The 14,717-nt window shown below is 35.8% G+C and overlaps 1 protein-coding gene across 1 annotated transcript in view; it reads right to left on the bottom strand.

The window, feature by feature from the left end:
* Dnah14 (dynein axonemal heavy chain 14) overlaps positions 1-14,717 on the bottom strand; it is a 356,406-nt gene that overhangs the window by 39,062 nt on the left and 302,627 nt on the right. The window contains exons 71-73 of the mRNA XM_077802938.1: positions 12,877-13,113; positions 8,284-8,369; positions 1,564-1,720 (exon numbers count right to left, since the gene is read on the bottom strand). Of these exons, the coding sequence (XP_077659064.1) occupies positions 1,564-1,720; positions 8,284-8,369; positions 12,877-13,113 (480 nt within the window). The remainder of the gene's footprint in view (positions 1-1,563; positions 1,721-8,283; positions 8,370-12,876; positions 13,114-14,717) is intronic.

A 14,717-nucleotide genomic window follows, 5' to 3' on the forward strand; every position in this document is an offset into this window, starting at 1 on the left:
GATGCTACTGAGAGTGACATCTCCTAGATGGGCCACTGGGGACTTTGCCTCTGTCCCCAGGCCTCAGACACTGGATGACCCCCCCCCCAGAGACAGAAAATAACCCCCCACTGCCCAAGACTTATTTTTAAGATTTGGATTCTGAAATTTTCCTGCTGCCACCTTCTTTGTGAAGCCAGTTTTTCAACAGAGACAATATTCCGGGGGTGGGGTGGGGGACAACAACATGGAGTTAATCAAACCAAGCTGACACATGTGGTCCTCCAAGAGAAATCTGGATTGGAGAGAGAACTGCCATTCTCAACTGGTGAAATAGTGAAGTTCCTTTGTCCTTATTTTGTGTAAGAAATATAAATAATCTAATGTTAAATCATCAAATTATTTTTGATGAGTGCTTGGATCATAGGAAAACTGATTCTGTTTTATGGAATGAAGTATTACCTGATTTTAAAATTAAAAATGAAGCCAATTAGGATTAAAAAAAAAAAAGAAATAGACAGCAAAGTTTCCGAGAGTGTGTGGTATAAAGCTAGGTGCTTTATGTGGAAACATTCCAGGCTCCCCGTTAGAAAGCCTGCAGAGGGAGACATTCTAGTGTTTGCCTAAGAAAAGTTTGAAAATGTTGAATTCTAAAGACACATTTCACTGGGAGACTATGAAGATGAGAAGATAAAGTATTTTGCTTAGAAGAAAATACTTAGGATTTATATAGTTTTGAGTAATAAAGGGCCAATTCTGGTAGATTATTTCACAATATATATTCTGTACAAGTCAATGTTAATTAAAACAGTTAATAAACATAAGGGTAATCCCAGCTTTTGGATCAATACTCTGTGTTTGGAAGGTATTTTCTGCACAGAAAATTAGCACTAGTAGATTTTTTCCATGTTTGTGTGTCCAGGAAGTTTTGTTTTTATTTGTACTAATTAGCTATACATGATAGCAGAATGCATTTTGATTTCTTGTACACAAATGGAGCACAACTTTTCATCTCTCTGGTTGTACACGATGTGAGTCACACTATTAGTGCAATCATACATGCACCTAGGGCCTCATTCCACCATCTTTCCAACTCCCATACTCCCTCCCCTCCCCTCACTCCCCTCTGTCCAATTCAAAGTTCTTCCATTCTTCCATGCCCCTGCTCCCCATTATGGATCAGCATCTACTGGAAGTTTTATTCTTCTTTGTTCTTTTATACTTTTTAAAAAAGATTCTTTTTTTTTTATCTGAGATTAAAACTCAAGGGCACATGACCACTAAGCCACATCCCCAGTCCTATTTTGTATTTTATTTAGAGATAGGGTCTCACTGAGTTGCTTAGTTCCTCACTGATGCTGAGGCTGGCTTTGAACTTGAGATCCTCCTGCCTCAGTCTATGGAGCCCCAGGGACTATAGGTGGAAAGATTAAATCTTGATACAGTTTAAACCAATCCCTTTTCCAAAATGTTTAAATAGTAGGAAACTATTTTAAGAAGAGTGTAACCTGACATTGAACCTACTTCTTCATATCTGATGACTCATACTGTTATCATAACCTTCACTTTCCAGGAAGAGCTTACCATTGGAGTGAATAAAGATCAATGGAGTTTTGGCAGTGGATTCTTCATATGATTCTTTCAAATTAATTCCAGCTCCGTGAAGAAATTCACTTCCCATTTTTTCAGTTACAAATGTTCTCACTGCACTGGTTAAATGTTCTGGTCTAAGAATTTTTATCTGAAAGAGAAGACATGGAAGAAAAGGTAAATTAAAAAATCACCCAGGGATATACTCCCCATGGTCAAATAAAATAAAAATAAGAAGTGTTCATGACTTGGCTTTTCATTGAGAGTTATCTGGTATTCCTCATGTTGGGAAGGCTGAATGAGAAAGGGTCTTTATCTGATGGAAAAATTGCCACCATGCTCCTGACCCTCATGTGGTCCTTCCTGATTCCAGGACCACCTTGAGCCTCTGTCCCTTCTACACTCAGAAGAAGATCTTGTTTTGATGTAAAGGTGCAATTGTTCTCCCTGATTCTACAAAAAGAGACCTTTCCTACTTTTCTTCCGCTCTGCTGTCTATGTTTAGAGCCAAAAAGACTCCATGGTGCTGGGGTGTGAAGATCCAGGATTACTCATCTGGAAGAGTAGTAATTCTGCCATTAATGAAATGAAGACAAATAGCACAATCTTGGTAAGCTTAAGCAAATAGAACAAAAGAACTGAAAAGAACTCTAGGTGAACTAAAATATTTTGGAAACAGCATCTTTATAGTAAACAGAAGCTCAGAGCTTATTGGAATTCATTGAAAATTTCAAAACTGTTTGATGTATAAACTATTTGTGTGCTATTTTTATACAGAATGACCATAAACTATGTTCTTTCTGAGTATGTTCAGATCTCCATTAGGTAAAACAAAGTTGAAACTGTATGTGTCTTTGGGTCTGTGTAGATATACTGGGTTGAGCCACAGGAAATTGCCATTTTTGTAAGTGTAAAACTGTCTGATATTGGCAATTTTAGGTTTAAAATAATACATTTAATAACTACATAGAATTTTCTTCTGTGACCTTTTGGAAAACCAAAATTAAATTTAAATTTTAATTAAATGTGACAAATAATTTAAGAAATAAAAATTGGCAGCATATAAACTATCTGGGATCCAGTAGCAGAGTGAGACAGATTTAGACCCAGACTCAGTAAATCCAATTAATGAGACTCAGGTGAGTGACACAAATGATTATGTGTGGTCCCATGACACCATCATTGCTGAGAATCCAGGTTTCCAAATATGAGCATTATCCTTTGTCACCGCCATGCTACAAGCTCCTCCTGATCCATCAAGCATTCATTACATTTTTCTACTGTGTAGTTTTTGTTTTGTTTTGTTTTTACAGTGCTGGGAATGAGACCCAGGGCCTCACGTATACAAGGCAAGGGCTCTACGACTGAGCTACTTCCCTAGCCCTCCAAGGTTGTAATTTCTAACCCCGAGGACTTTTCTTCCTTGCCTGGATTTCTTTCTTTCTTCCTCCCGCCCACTATCTATCTATCTTTCTTTCTCTATCTTCCCCTCCCTCCCTCCTTCCTTTCTCCCTCCCTTCCTTCCTTCCTTTTTTCCAAGGTATGAACAAGAAAAGAGAGAGAAAAAAATGGAATTTTGTTGAATTATATTTCTTTTCTTTTTAAAAAAATTTTTTAGTTGTAGAATGACACAATACCTTCATTTATTTATTTTTAATGTGGTGCTGAGGATCAGACCCAGTGCCTTACACGGGCTAGACAAGTCCTCTACCACTGAGTCACAACCGCAGCCCCTTGTTGAATTCAATTTCACTAGCTCTCTCTCTCTCTGTCTTTTTTTTTTAGCTCTACTAATTTTTTTGTGGTTTTATTTTATTTTTATGTTCTTTTTAGATATATATGACAGTAGAGTGTATTTTGACATATTATATATACATGGAATATAACTTATTCTAATTAGGATCCTGTTCTTGTGGTTGTACATGATGTGGAGTTTAACTGGTTGTGCATTCAAATGTGAACATAAGGAAGTCTTGTTGTGTGTTAGCAACCACACATAAGAGAGAACAGTTGTCCTTTGGTTTTTTGGGGTTGACTTTTTCCACTTAGCACCATAGCCTCCAGTTCCATTCATTTACCAGCAAATGCCATAATTTCATTCTTATTTATGGCTGAGTAATATTCTATTGTATGTATGTACCACATTTTCTTTATCCATTCATCTGTTGAAGAGCACCTAGGTTGGTTCCACAGCTTAGCTATTGTGAATTGAGCTACTCTGAATATTGATGTCGCTGCATCAATATATTATGCTGATTTTAAGTCCTTTGGGTGTAAGCTGACGAGTGGTATTGCTGGGTCAAATGGTGGTTCCATCCCAAGTTTTCTGAGGAATCTCCATACTGCTTTTGAGAGTGGTTGTAACAATTTGCTGTCCCATCAACAATGTATGAATGTACCCTTTTCCCCCACATCCTTGCCAACATTTATTGTTGCTTGTATTTTTGTATTCATTCCATTATGACTGGAATGAGATAGAAACTCAGTGTAGTGTTAATTTGCATTTCTCTAATTGCTAGAGATGTTGAACATTTTTTCATATGTTTGTTGATCAATCACATTTCTTCGTGAAATTCCTGTTCAATTTCTTTGCTCTTTTATTGACTGGATGATAATGATGATGATGATGATGATGATGATAATGATGATGATGATTTTTTTTTGTGTGTGGTAAGTTTTGAGTTCTTTACATATCTTGGAGATTAATGTTCTATCTGAGATGCAGGTGGCAAAGATTTTCTCCCATTCTGTAGGCCCTCTTTTCATGCTCTTGATTGTTTCCTTTCACTAGTTCTTTTATTAACAACAGACATTTTCAATTAATAGAGCAATTGCTATATCAATACATTTTTTGCTATGTTAATTAATATAGCAAGTAAATTAATTTGTCAATTAATATAGCAATTATCTTATTGTCATCTTTCCCTGCTATTTTCAGTCCAGTAGGCTGTAGTAGTGCAGAGAGGTGAAAATAAAACAGTCCTTGCCCTCATGGACCTTTGACACACTGTCTTTTTCTGGGTCACTTTTTTTCTGTTATATTTTAATTTAATCTCTGATATGGCAGTCTCAATTTCTGATTCTCACAGGTCAGGCCCAGTGTCCTAATATGTATAATCAACATTTTCTTAATTCATATCTTCTGACTTTTTATTTAGAAAACAAAACCACTCAAAATCATAAAGTTTCTAGTTCATAAAATAAAATCATCAGAAGCTTATTGCAGAAAGACAATGTAGCACAGACTTTAAAATCTAATTAATTTTTCCAGGTAATATATATTTGCCAAATAAAATTTATGTAATACAAAAAAGGTATAAAAAAGTGAAAAAAGTCCCAAGATACTACTATTTTTTCTGGTGATTTTTTTGGGGATACTAGGGATTGAACTCAGGGGCACTTGGCCACTGAGCCACATTCCCAGCCCTAATTTGTATTTTATTTAGAGACAGGGTCTCACTGAGTTGCTTAGTGCCATACTTTTGCTGAGGCTGGCTTTGAAATCACGATCCTACCTAAGCCTCTCAAGCAGCTGGGATTACAGGCATGCACCAATGCATCCAGGTTGTGATTTTTTAATAGACATTTTCTAGCATCTTCCTATTTATCTCCTTGTCCTATACAGATTGTTCAGTTTTTCATTTGTCAATTAATATAGCATAAATATATTTTCATGTCATCATAACTGCCATTGACCTACATGTAGAGGTATTAATCTGTATCCAGTGGTCAGAGAGATGATATACATCATTGAAATGGGTTGGGTAGAAGAAAAAATTTCTCTTCCATAAGAAAAATAAAAATGCAAATATGATGCTAAGTGGCAACTAACATAAAACTTCAGTGCTGGGAAGTAACAGGGAGCAGCAGGGATGATGGGACTGACATTCCTCAGCTCTAGCTCTTGTTGCCATTAAGGATGGTGGGTTCAGTAGTGCTTCATCTTTTAATTTTTCAATAAACTCAGAAATCTTGATTATTATATGAAATCTATCAATTTGCAAATTTTGGTCTCAAAACAAAACCAAAAAGCAAACATATATGTATATACTGATGTTCATAGCAGCATTATTTTCAATGGCCCCAAAGTGGAAACGAACCAAGTGTCCATCAATGAATTCATGGATGAATAAATGTGATACATACACATAACAGAATATTAGTTTTAAAACAGAAGGAAGTTTTGACACATGCTGCAATATGGATGAACCTTGAAAATCTTATGCTCATTGAAATAAGCCATTCACAAAAAGACAAATATTGAAGCACTGGAGACAAAAAGTAGAATGGAGTTGTCAACAACTGTCAGATGGAGGAAGAGGGGCATTACTGTTTAACAGGTACAGGGTTTCTTTTTAGGAGGAAGATAAAGTTCTGGAAATGGACATAGGTGATGGCTACATAATATTGTGACTCTACTTAATGACATTGAATGGCATACTTAAAAAGGGGTACAAGGAATTAATTATAAGAAATAAAAGAAACTATGTATATTTTTATCACAATAAAAAATGTAGAAAACAATTTACTTTGAGATATAAGTGTACATATAGTACAGTAGAGGACATGGAGCCCGGGAGGGGAAGGGGAAGCACTGGGGAGTGAAACTGACCTAATTATATTATGTGCATGTATGGATGTTACAATGAGTCACATTATTATGTAGGATTATAATGCACAAATAAAGTAATTAATAAAAAGATATGAGTACACAGAACTTAAACATAATATATGAAATTTATTTTAGATATTTTTACTTAAAAACTTGGAAGTTGCTATTGTCTGAATGTTGGTGTTCCCTCAAAATTTATATGTTGGCCCCTAATCCCCAGTGCAATAGTATTAAGGTGGTGGGGAGTGACTTAGGAAGTGACTAGACCATGAGGGCTCTGCTGCCTTGAATGGACTTGGCGCCCTTATGATGAGGTTGGAGGGAGCCTGTTTGTCTCTTCTACCATGAGAGGACAAGCAAGAACAAACCACCTGTAGGCAGAGAGCAGCACTCACCAGATGTTGAATCTGCAAGAGCTTTGATCTTGGACTTCTCAGACTCCAGAACTTTGAGCAATAAAATTATTTTGTTTATAAATTATCCATTCTAAGATATTTTGTTACAGCAACCCAAATTGGACTAAGATGGAAATTCTCTACAGAAGATCTTTTTAGGTTCAAATCCATTTGTTTCATGATAAATTGCACTTGAAAGTTGGAAAAAAAAAAGACAAAGCTGCAGGCCAGATAAAACAAATCTATAAGCCAGATGCAGCCTTTCCCCCCCCCCCAATCTCTTATCTTCAGTGAATATTAGTTGTTAGGGTCCATAAACAAGTCAAGATGGCGCCTGGCATTTTGCCAGAGGGAGTGGTTTGAGAAGTAATACCAGCGAGCCATTAAGATGATAGAGATTCCTTAATGACTGACTGCTGTGTCTAGATTATGTCAATTAAGTTAAGCTGTGTGTAATCAAGATGATGATTCCTTATTGGTTGACTGCTATATCTAGTTTATGTTAATTAAGATAAGCTGTGTGTAATTAGTTATGTATATATATACCCCTACTGTCCTACAATAAAGGGCTCCCACTCCTGTTGTATCAACCTTCACAAGTTCCTCATCACTCACCCCCCCGGTAATTTTGCTGCAGCCAGACTGTGGCAATTAGTGTTGCAAGAGTAGAATTTAAGGCAGAAATCAAAAGGAGGATTACTGGTTGTCCAGGCTGGCATTTACATAGAGTTGAGGTCAAGAGAGGAATGAAATGAGGAGTTTACCCCTCACTAAAGCAAAAGGTAAATGTGAAAATAAAAACGGTTTTTTGAGGTAGTCAGAATGAATTTAGGATGATCTACTTTGGAAAGTATAATATGATGTGATTGCTGAGAGCATAGATTCCAGAGTCAAACTGCCTGGGATCAATCCTAATAGAATAGCTCTATTAGGCTATTTCTGAGCCTTGGATCACCTGTAAAATGGGAGAAATAATCTTGCCTATCCCCTAAGACTATTAAAAGCTTTAAATAACATAATGTATGTACGATGCTTAACACACACTAAACTTTTTATATCTTAGGTCTTATAAATGACACCTGTTCACATGCCTAACCTATCAACCTTCTATCCTTCAACCAGATTCCAAAGCAATTGAGTTTGGAAGAGACAGGCATAGTATCACCTTTATTAATAATAAAGAACATATTTGGGGTGGTTTAGGTGTGAGGCAACACTGTACTTCCTGCTACTGAACCCTGTAACTAGACACACTTACCTATCACAGCAAGGCTGGGAAGCCATCAACCTACCTCTATAGGACAGGGTCTAAATCCCATAATTTATGGCTTGGAGAAGCAGAACAGAACATGTGCTCTTGGCATCCAGGGTAGACCCAAAAGGGGATAAGGAAGAAAGGGCTGAGCCATGTACTCTCAATTAATGTCTCAAATTTATCTGTCTTATAAGTCTCCCTCCCCCCTTCTCTAGGAAAGAGCAAATAAATGGGCAGAGATGCAGGAGTGTTTCTAACTGGACTCCCACCACATGAAAGGGACATTCTGGGTGAGTGGAATGTAGGTGCTTCCCTCTAATGTTAACATTCATCAAATGTTAGCTCTCAGAAATCAATATTTTTGCTTATAAAATATTAATTTTATAGGGTTTAAGTTACTAAAAGCGCTCAAAACATCTGGAATATTAATATTTTCTCATAACACATCTTACCAAAATAAGTCTTTGAAATGGAGTGAGTTTCTCCCAGGGAAAAGTTGTAGGATTACACATTTCTTCATTTTCACTCAAAAGTTCACCTAGATGTCATTGAGAAAAAGAAACTGAGATTAATAATCAAATACTTTGTATCAATAAGAGATGTCACAATACAAAATTTTATTATAAAATTATGAAGTTAAAAAAGGACATGATTGTCTTAAAGTGAGCTTTATTTCTATAGAATTTGGTGCATTACTAACTATCCTTTGTACCTCAAAAGCAGTAGACATTAAGGTAGATTTAAATTCCAATTTAGTCCAGCTGAAATGGCTGCTATAATAAAATGTTGGGCAGCTGAGGGAAAAATGGAGAAAGCAAAGGGTATATCTAGAGTTCCCTCTCTTCAGTATTGGGGACTGAACCAAGGGGTAGTCTACTGCTGATTTTCATTTTAATTTTTTATTATAAGACAGGGTCTCGCTAAGTTGCCCAGGTGGGCCTTGAGCTTGTGGTCTACCTGCCTCAGACTCCTGAGTTTCTGGGATTAAGGGAAGGAGCCACCAAGCCTGGCATAGCCAACACTTTATAATCTGTTCCTGCAAATGTGAGTTCTTTCAATATATATAAACTAACCAATTACACAGGAAATGAGAATCCAATGGAAATGCAACAAAGATTATCAAAATTTTCAAAAAAATATCATATCTCTTTTGGACCCTTCTTCTCACCATCACGGAGTCCTGCTGCATCACAGTCTGTAGCAAATTGAGAGCCTTCTGGTCTTTGTTTCCAACTATCCCAAATACAGTTATAAGTTTCACCTAGCTTTTATTTCTATGGTATTTTCCCAAAGTCTAATTTTAAATACAACTTTTATTATCAAAATAGCTTTTTTGAATAAGGCTAATATTGTTTTATTGATCTTAAAAAAAGCACCCATGGTATGTGACAATTTAGTTACAAATGGATAAATTTGGGGTTAATTGCAAAATAAAACCATCTTCACTTTACAAAAGGTTCTAATAAATCTAATATAGAGACTGTTTAAGTAAAAAGCACTGTTTAAAGATCTTAAATTATAATAAATTACAGGTACCAGGTAGATTAGTGACAAAAGCAACAAAATAAAGCAACAATGACCCAGAGAGAAAATGAGGGAAGGATATTCTCAAATTAGAATCGGAAATCAAAAAGCATGAAACATGTGATCAACAAAATTTGAACATTTGTGTAGTACATATACAATAAACAAGTCTAGTAGAAAATGAAAAGGTATAGAAAAACATTTAAAGACACAAAAAGTCAGTTATTAATAACATTAATAGAATTCTTACAAATTCTACAGAAAAACAAGGGTAGGCAAACTCAAATTGCCAGTAAACATCTTAAAAGATACTTCAGCTTGCTAATAATGGGAAATTATAACTCAAGTATTTTAAATTTTTTCAGATGGGCACAATTTATAAAAAGACCAATATCTCAATTGGATAAAAGATATTCATATTGCTGGTGAAAATATAAATTGAACATAGACTTTTAAATAATCAACCTGGAAGTAACTATTAATAAAAAATAATTTATTTTTTTATATCTTTGTTTCATTTATTGATTTTGATGTGGTGCTGAGGATTGAACCCAGTGCCTCACACATTCGAGGCAGGCACTCTACCATTTAGTTACAATCCAGCTATAATAATAATAATAACAATAATAATAATAATAATAATAATAATAATTTACTTTTGACCAGCATTTCCACTTTTGGAATTCTATCTCCTATAGAGATAAGAGTAGAGGAAACTTGTAAGAATGCTTATGTTATTGCACAAGTAATTATACGTTTTAGCAAAAATCTGGAAGCAAAATAAAAAAAAATGTGGAAGAAAACAAATTAGATTGTAACTCAAGTGGGGATGAAACAGATGGAAGTGGCAGGGAAAAACAGAAGAGGTGAGTTCAAAGTGGAAGAAGAAAACAGAAAAGATATGATAAAAATAGTAAGTCATTTAAATTGAAAGTGAGGTCCACTTCCAGGGAATTTTTAGAACAACATATTTGTTTTATAAAATGAGGTGCATATGTAGGCTTATTTAGATTTAAGTTTCAAAACTAGTGTAGTGTATTAAAACTATCATCTCTACAAAATCTAATTTCTTATCAGTTTCTTAATAATCCCATTTGACAAAATACAGCATCCACTTATGTTTAAAGCACTAGAAAAACTAGAGATAATAGGAACATACCTCAACATTGAAAAAGGTATAGATGGCAAAACCAAGGCCAAAATCATTCTAAATGGAGAAAACCTGAAAGAGTTCCCTCTAAAAACTGGAACAAGACAGGGATGCTCTCTTTAACTACTTCTATTCAGCATAGTTCTTGAAACACTAGCCAAAGCAATTAGGCAAAAGAAAGAAATTAAAGAGATATGGACAGGAAAAGAAGAGCTCAAACTATCTCTGCTTGCCAATGACATGATTACATATTTAGAAGACCCAAAAAACTCCACCAGAAAATTTCTAGAATTCATAAATGAATTCGGCAAAGTAGTAGGATACAAAATTAACACTCCAAAATCAACTGCAATACTATATACCAGTGATGAATCATCTGAAAGAGAAATTAGAAAAACTATTCTATTCCCAATAGCCTCAAATAAACAAACAAACAACCAACAACAACATCCTTGGGAATCACTATAACAAAAGAGGTGGAAGATCTCTACACGAAAAAGTACAGAACATTAAAGGAAGAAATTGAAGAAGATCTTAGAAGATGTAAAGATCTCCTATGTTCTTGGATAGCCAGAATCAATATTGTCAAAATGGCCACACTACCAAAAGTACTATACAGATATAATGCAATTCCTATTAAAATCCAATGATGTTCTTCATAGAAACAGAACAAGCGAAAAAGCAGTCATGAAATTCATTTGGAAAAATTTCGCCTAGATTAGCCAAAGCAATCCTTAGTAAGAAAAGCAAAGCAGGAGGTATCACAAAATCAGATGTTAAATTATACTACAGACCTATAATAACAAAAATAGCATGGTGTTGGCACCAAAACAGGCATGAAGATCAATGGAACAGAACACAGAGACAAACCCACATAAATACAGTTATCTCATACTAGACAAAGGCACTATAAACATACATTGGAGAAAAGACAGCCTCTTCAACAAATGGTGCTGGGAAAACTGGAAAGCCCTATGTAACAGAATGAAATTAAACCCCTATCTCTCACCATGTACAAAACTCAACTTTAAGTGGATCAAAGACCTAGGTATTAGACCAGAAATCCTGCACCTACTAGAAGAAAATGAAGGTTCAATTCTCTAACATGTTGGATTAGGAACTAACCTCCTCAACAAGATTCCTAAAGCACAAGAAGCAAAATAAAAACCCAACAAATGGCATAGTATCAAACTAAAAAGCTTCTTCACAGCAGAGAAAACAACAGCATGAAGAGAGTTACTGAAGGGGAAAAAATCTCAGATAAGGTGTTAGTTTCCAGGATATACAAAGAACTCAAAAAACTTAACACCTCCAAACCCCCAAATAACCCAATCAGTAAACATGCAAAGGAACTAAACAGACACTTCTCAAAAGAAGAAATCCAACCATCAACAAATGTATGAAAAAATGTTCAATATCTCTAGCAATTAAAGAAATGCAAATTAAAGCTACACTGAAATTTCCCCTCACTCCAACCAGAATGAAACGAGAAAATAAGTAACAATAAATGTTGGTTAGGAAGTGAGGAAAAGTGTACACTCATACATTATTGGTGGGACTGCAAATTAATGGAACCACTCTGGAAAGGAGTATGGAGACTCCTCAAAAACTAGGAATGGAACCACCATTTGACCCAATTATTCCACTCCTTAGTATACATCCAAAGGAGTTAAAATCAGCATACTACAGTGATGGAGCCACATCAATGTTCAGAGAAGCTCAATTCACAATAGCTAAGCTGTGGAATCAATCTAGGTGCCCTTCAACAGATGAACAGATAAAGAAAATGTGGTATATATACACAATGAAATATTACTCAGCCATAAAAATGATGACTATAACATTTGCTGGTAAATGGATCAGGAGACAATCATGCTACGTGAAATAGCCAATCTCAAAAAAACCAAAGGTTGAATGTTCTCTCTGAAATATGGATGCTAACCCCCAACAAGTGGGGAGAGGGAAAGAATAGAAGTTCATTGGATTAGACAAAAGTAAATGAAGGGAAGGGAGAAGGAGTGGAATGAGTCTGACATAATTTTCTAAGTATGTGTACAAATATACCACAGTGAATCTCAACATTACATCCATAAGACTAGGATCCTAATTAAAATAAGATATATTCCATGTTTGCATAATTATACCAAAATGGATTCTACCATCATTTATAACTAAAAAGAACCAATAAAAATGTGAAAAAAGTCACTTCACAGGATTACTAGGAGGGTTACATTGAATGAAACATGTGCCTAGAACAAGTTTACTTTGCCTCACTTTACAATTTTTTTCATAAGATATGGAACTCCATTTATAAGTTGAAAATCTACACACATATGTGCACACACACTTAAAACGCTGAATGCTTTCTTACTTTCTCCTGGTGATTTCCTACTTTCCTCTGATAAATCATTTTCTGGACAGAATGGTGTGCTAATTAGAGAATATATGGCCTTGCTGTTCTTAAAAGCATTCCATTGCGGTATATTTGATACAAGAGATTCGCACAGGAGTAAAAATGGTTCCAGCTGGCTGCTGACATATTGGCATTGCTTCCACCTTGAATCTGGCAGCCACTGAAGATGATGATCTTTACATATTTCAAATATGCCTAATAGAAAAGGAAAAATAATCCCATTAGAAGAAATAAATCCTTCACCTTTCAGTCAATCGTTACAAAAGTGGATGATTAACAAATACTGTTGTTGAAGAAACAAACCATGGATATCAAAATGAACTATATAAAAGTTAATTATTTTTCACTTTGGTAAAAACACAACATAAAATAGATTATCTTAAGTATTTTAAGTACATAGTTCACTAGTGTTAAATATATTCATACAGGACTTTTTCTGTAGTTTGAAACTCTATGACCATTACACAACAACTCCCCTTCCCCCACTCCTCCAAGGTCCTGGCAACCGCCATTCTACTTCCTGTTCCTATGAATTTGACTTCCTTGGATATCTCATCTAAGAGGAATCATAGCTGTTTGTCTTTTCATGATGCACTCCTTTCACTGGCATAATGTCCTTGTGTTAGTCAGATTTTCCTCACTGACCAAAACTGACCAGAAAAGTTTACTTTGCCTGACAGTTTTGGAGATCCAGTCCATGGTGGCCTGACTCCATTATTCTGGTTCTGAGGAGAGGCAGAACATCATGGCAAAAGGTGTGGCGGAGCAGTGCTGCTCTGTTTATTGTGGCCAGAAAGCAGAAAGAGTGAGAGGCGAAGGAGCCACAGGGAAGATGCACCTTTCCAAGGCAGATCCCCAGTGACCCACCTCTTCTAGCCATGCCCCACCTGCCTAATGTTACCATCCAGTTAGTCCCTTCAAACTAAAGTGACTGATTAGGTTATAGCTCTCATAATCTAATTATTTTATCTCTGAATATTGCTGCATCAGCACAGAAACTGTGTTTCTGTGTGTGTGTGTGTGGGAGGTACGCCCTCACATTCATACAGTAATAGTTCTCAAGATTAATTCCTGTGACAGAATTTTCTTCCTTTCAAAGACTGAATAGCATTCCATTGTGTATTTATACTACATTTTGCTTATCCATTCATCCATCGGGGGATGTTGGGCTGCTTTCACTTGTTGGCTGTTGTCAATAGTGCTTCTATGAACACAGGTTTGAAAATAATCCTTTCAAACTCTGCATTCAAGTTTTTGGATATATATATCCAGAGTGCAATTCCTAAATCATTATAGTAGTTCTACTTTTAATAGTGTGATGACATTCCATCCTGTTCTCATTTTTTTTTTTTTTTTGGTACCAGGGATTGAACCCAGGGGGGCACTCAACCACTGAGTCATATCCCCAGCCATTTTTATTTTGAGACGGGGTCTTGCTAAATTGCTTAGGGCCTTGCTAAGTTGTTAAGGCTGGCTTTGAACTTGTGATCCTCATGCTCAGCCTCCTGAGCTCCTGGGATTAGAGGTGTGTGCCACCATGTCTGGCTCCCTACTGTTTTCAATAGTGATTGCCCATTTTATAATCCCACCAGAGTATACAAGAGTTCCAATTTCTCTACATATTCATTGATAATTGATATTTTCTCTGTGTTTGTATGTGTGTGTTTTGTAGTAGTCATCCTAATGTGTATGAGGTTGTATCCTACTGTGGTTTTGATTTGCTTTTCTCTGATGTTTAGTGATGTTGTATTGTGGGGTGGCCAGCACCTCACCAGGGAATTCTTGCCTGCTCAGAGGGA

Source organism: Urocitellus parryii, chromosome 9, assembly GCF_045843805.1.
Source record: "Urocitellus parryii isolate mUroPar1 chromosome 9, mUroPar1.hap1, whole genome shotgun sequence".
NCBI lineage: Eukaryota > Metazoa > Chordata > Mammalia > Rodentia > Sciuridae > Urocitellus > Urocitellus parryii.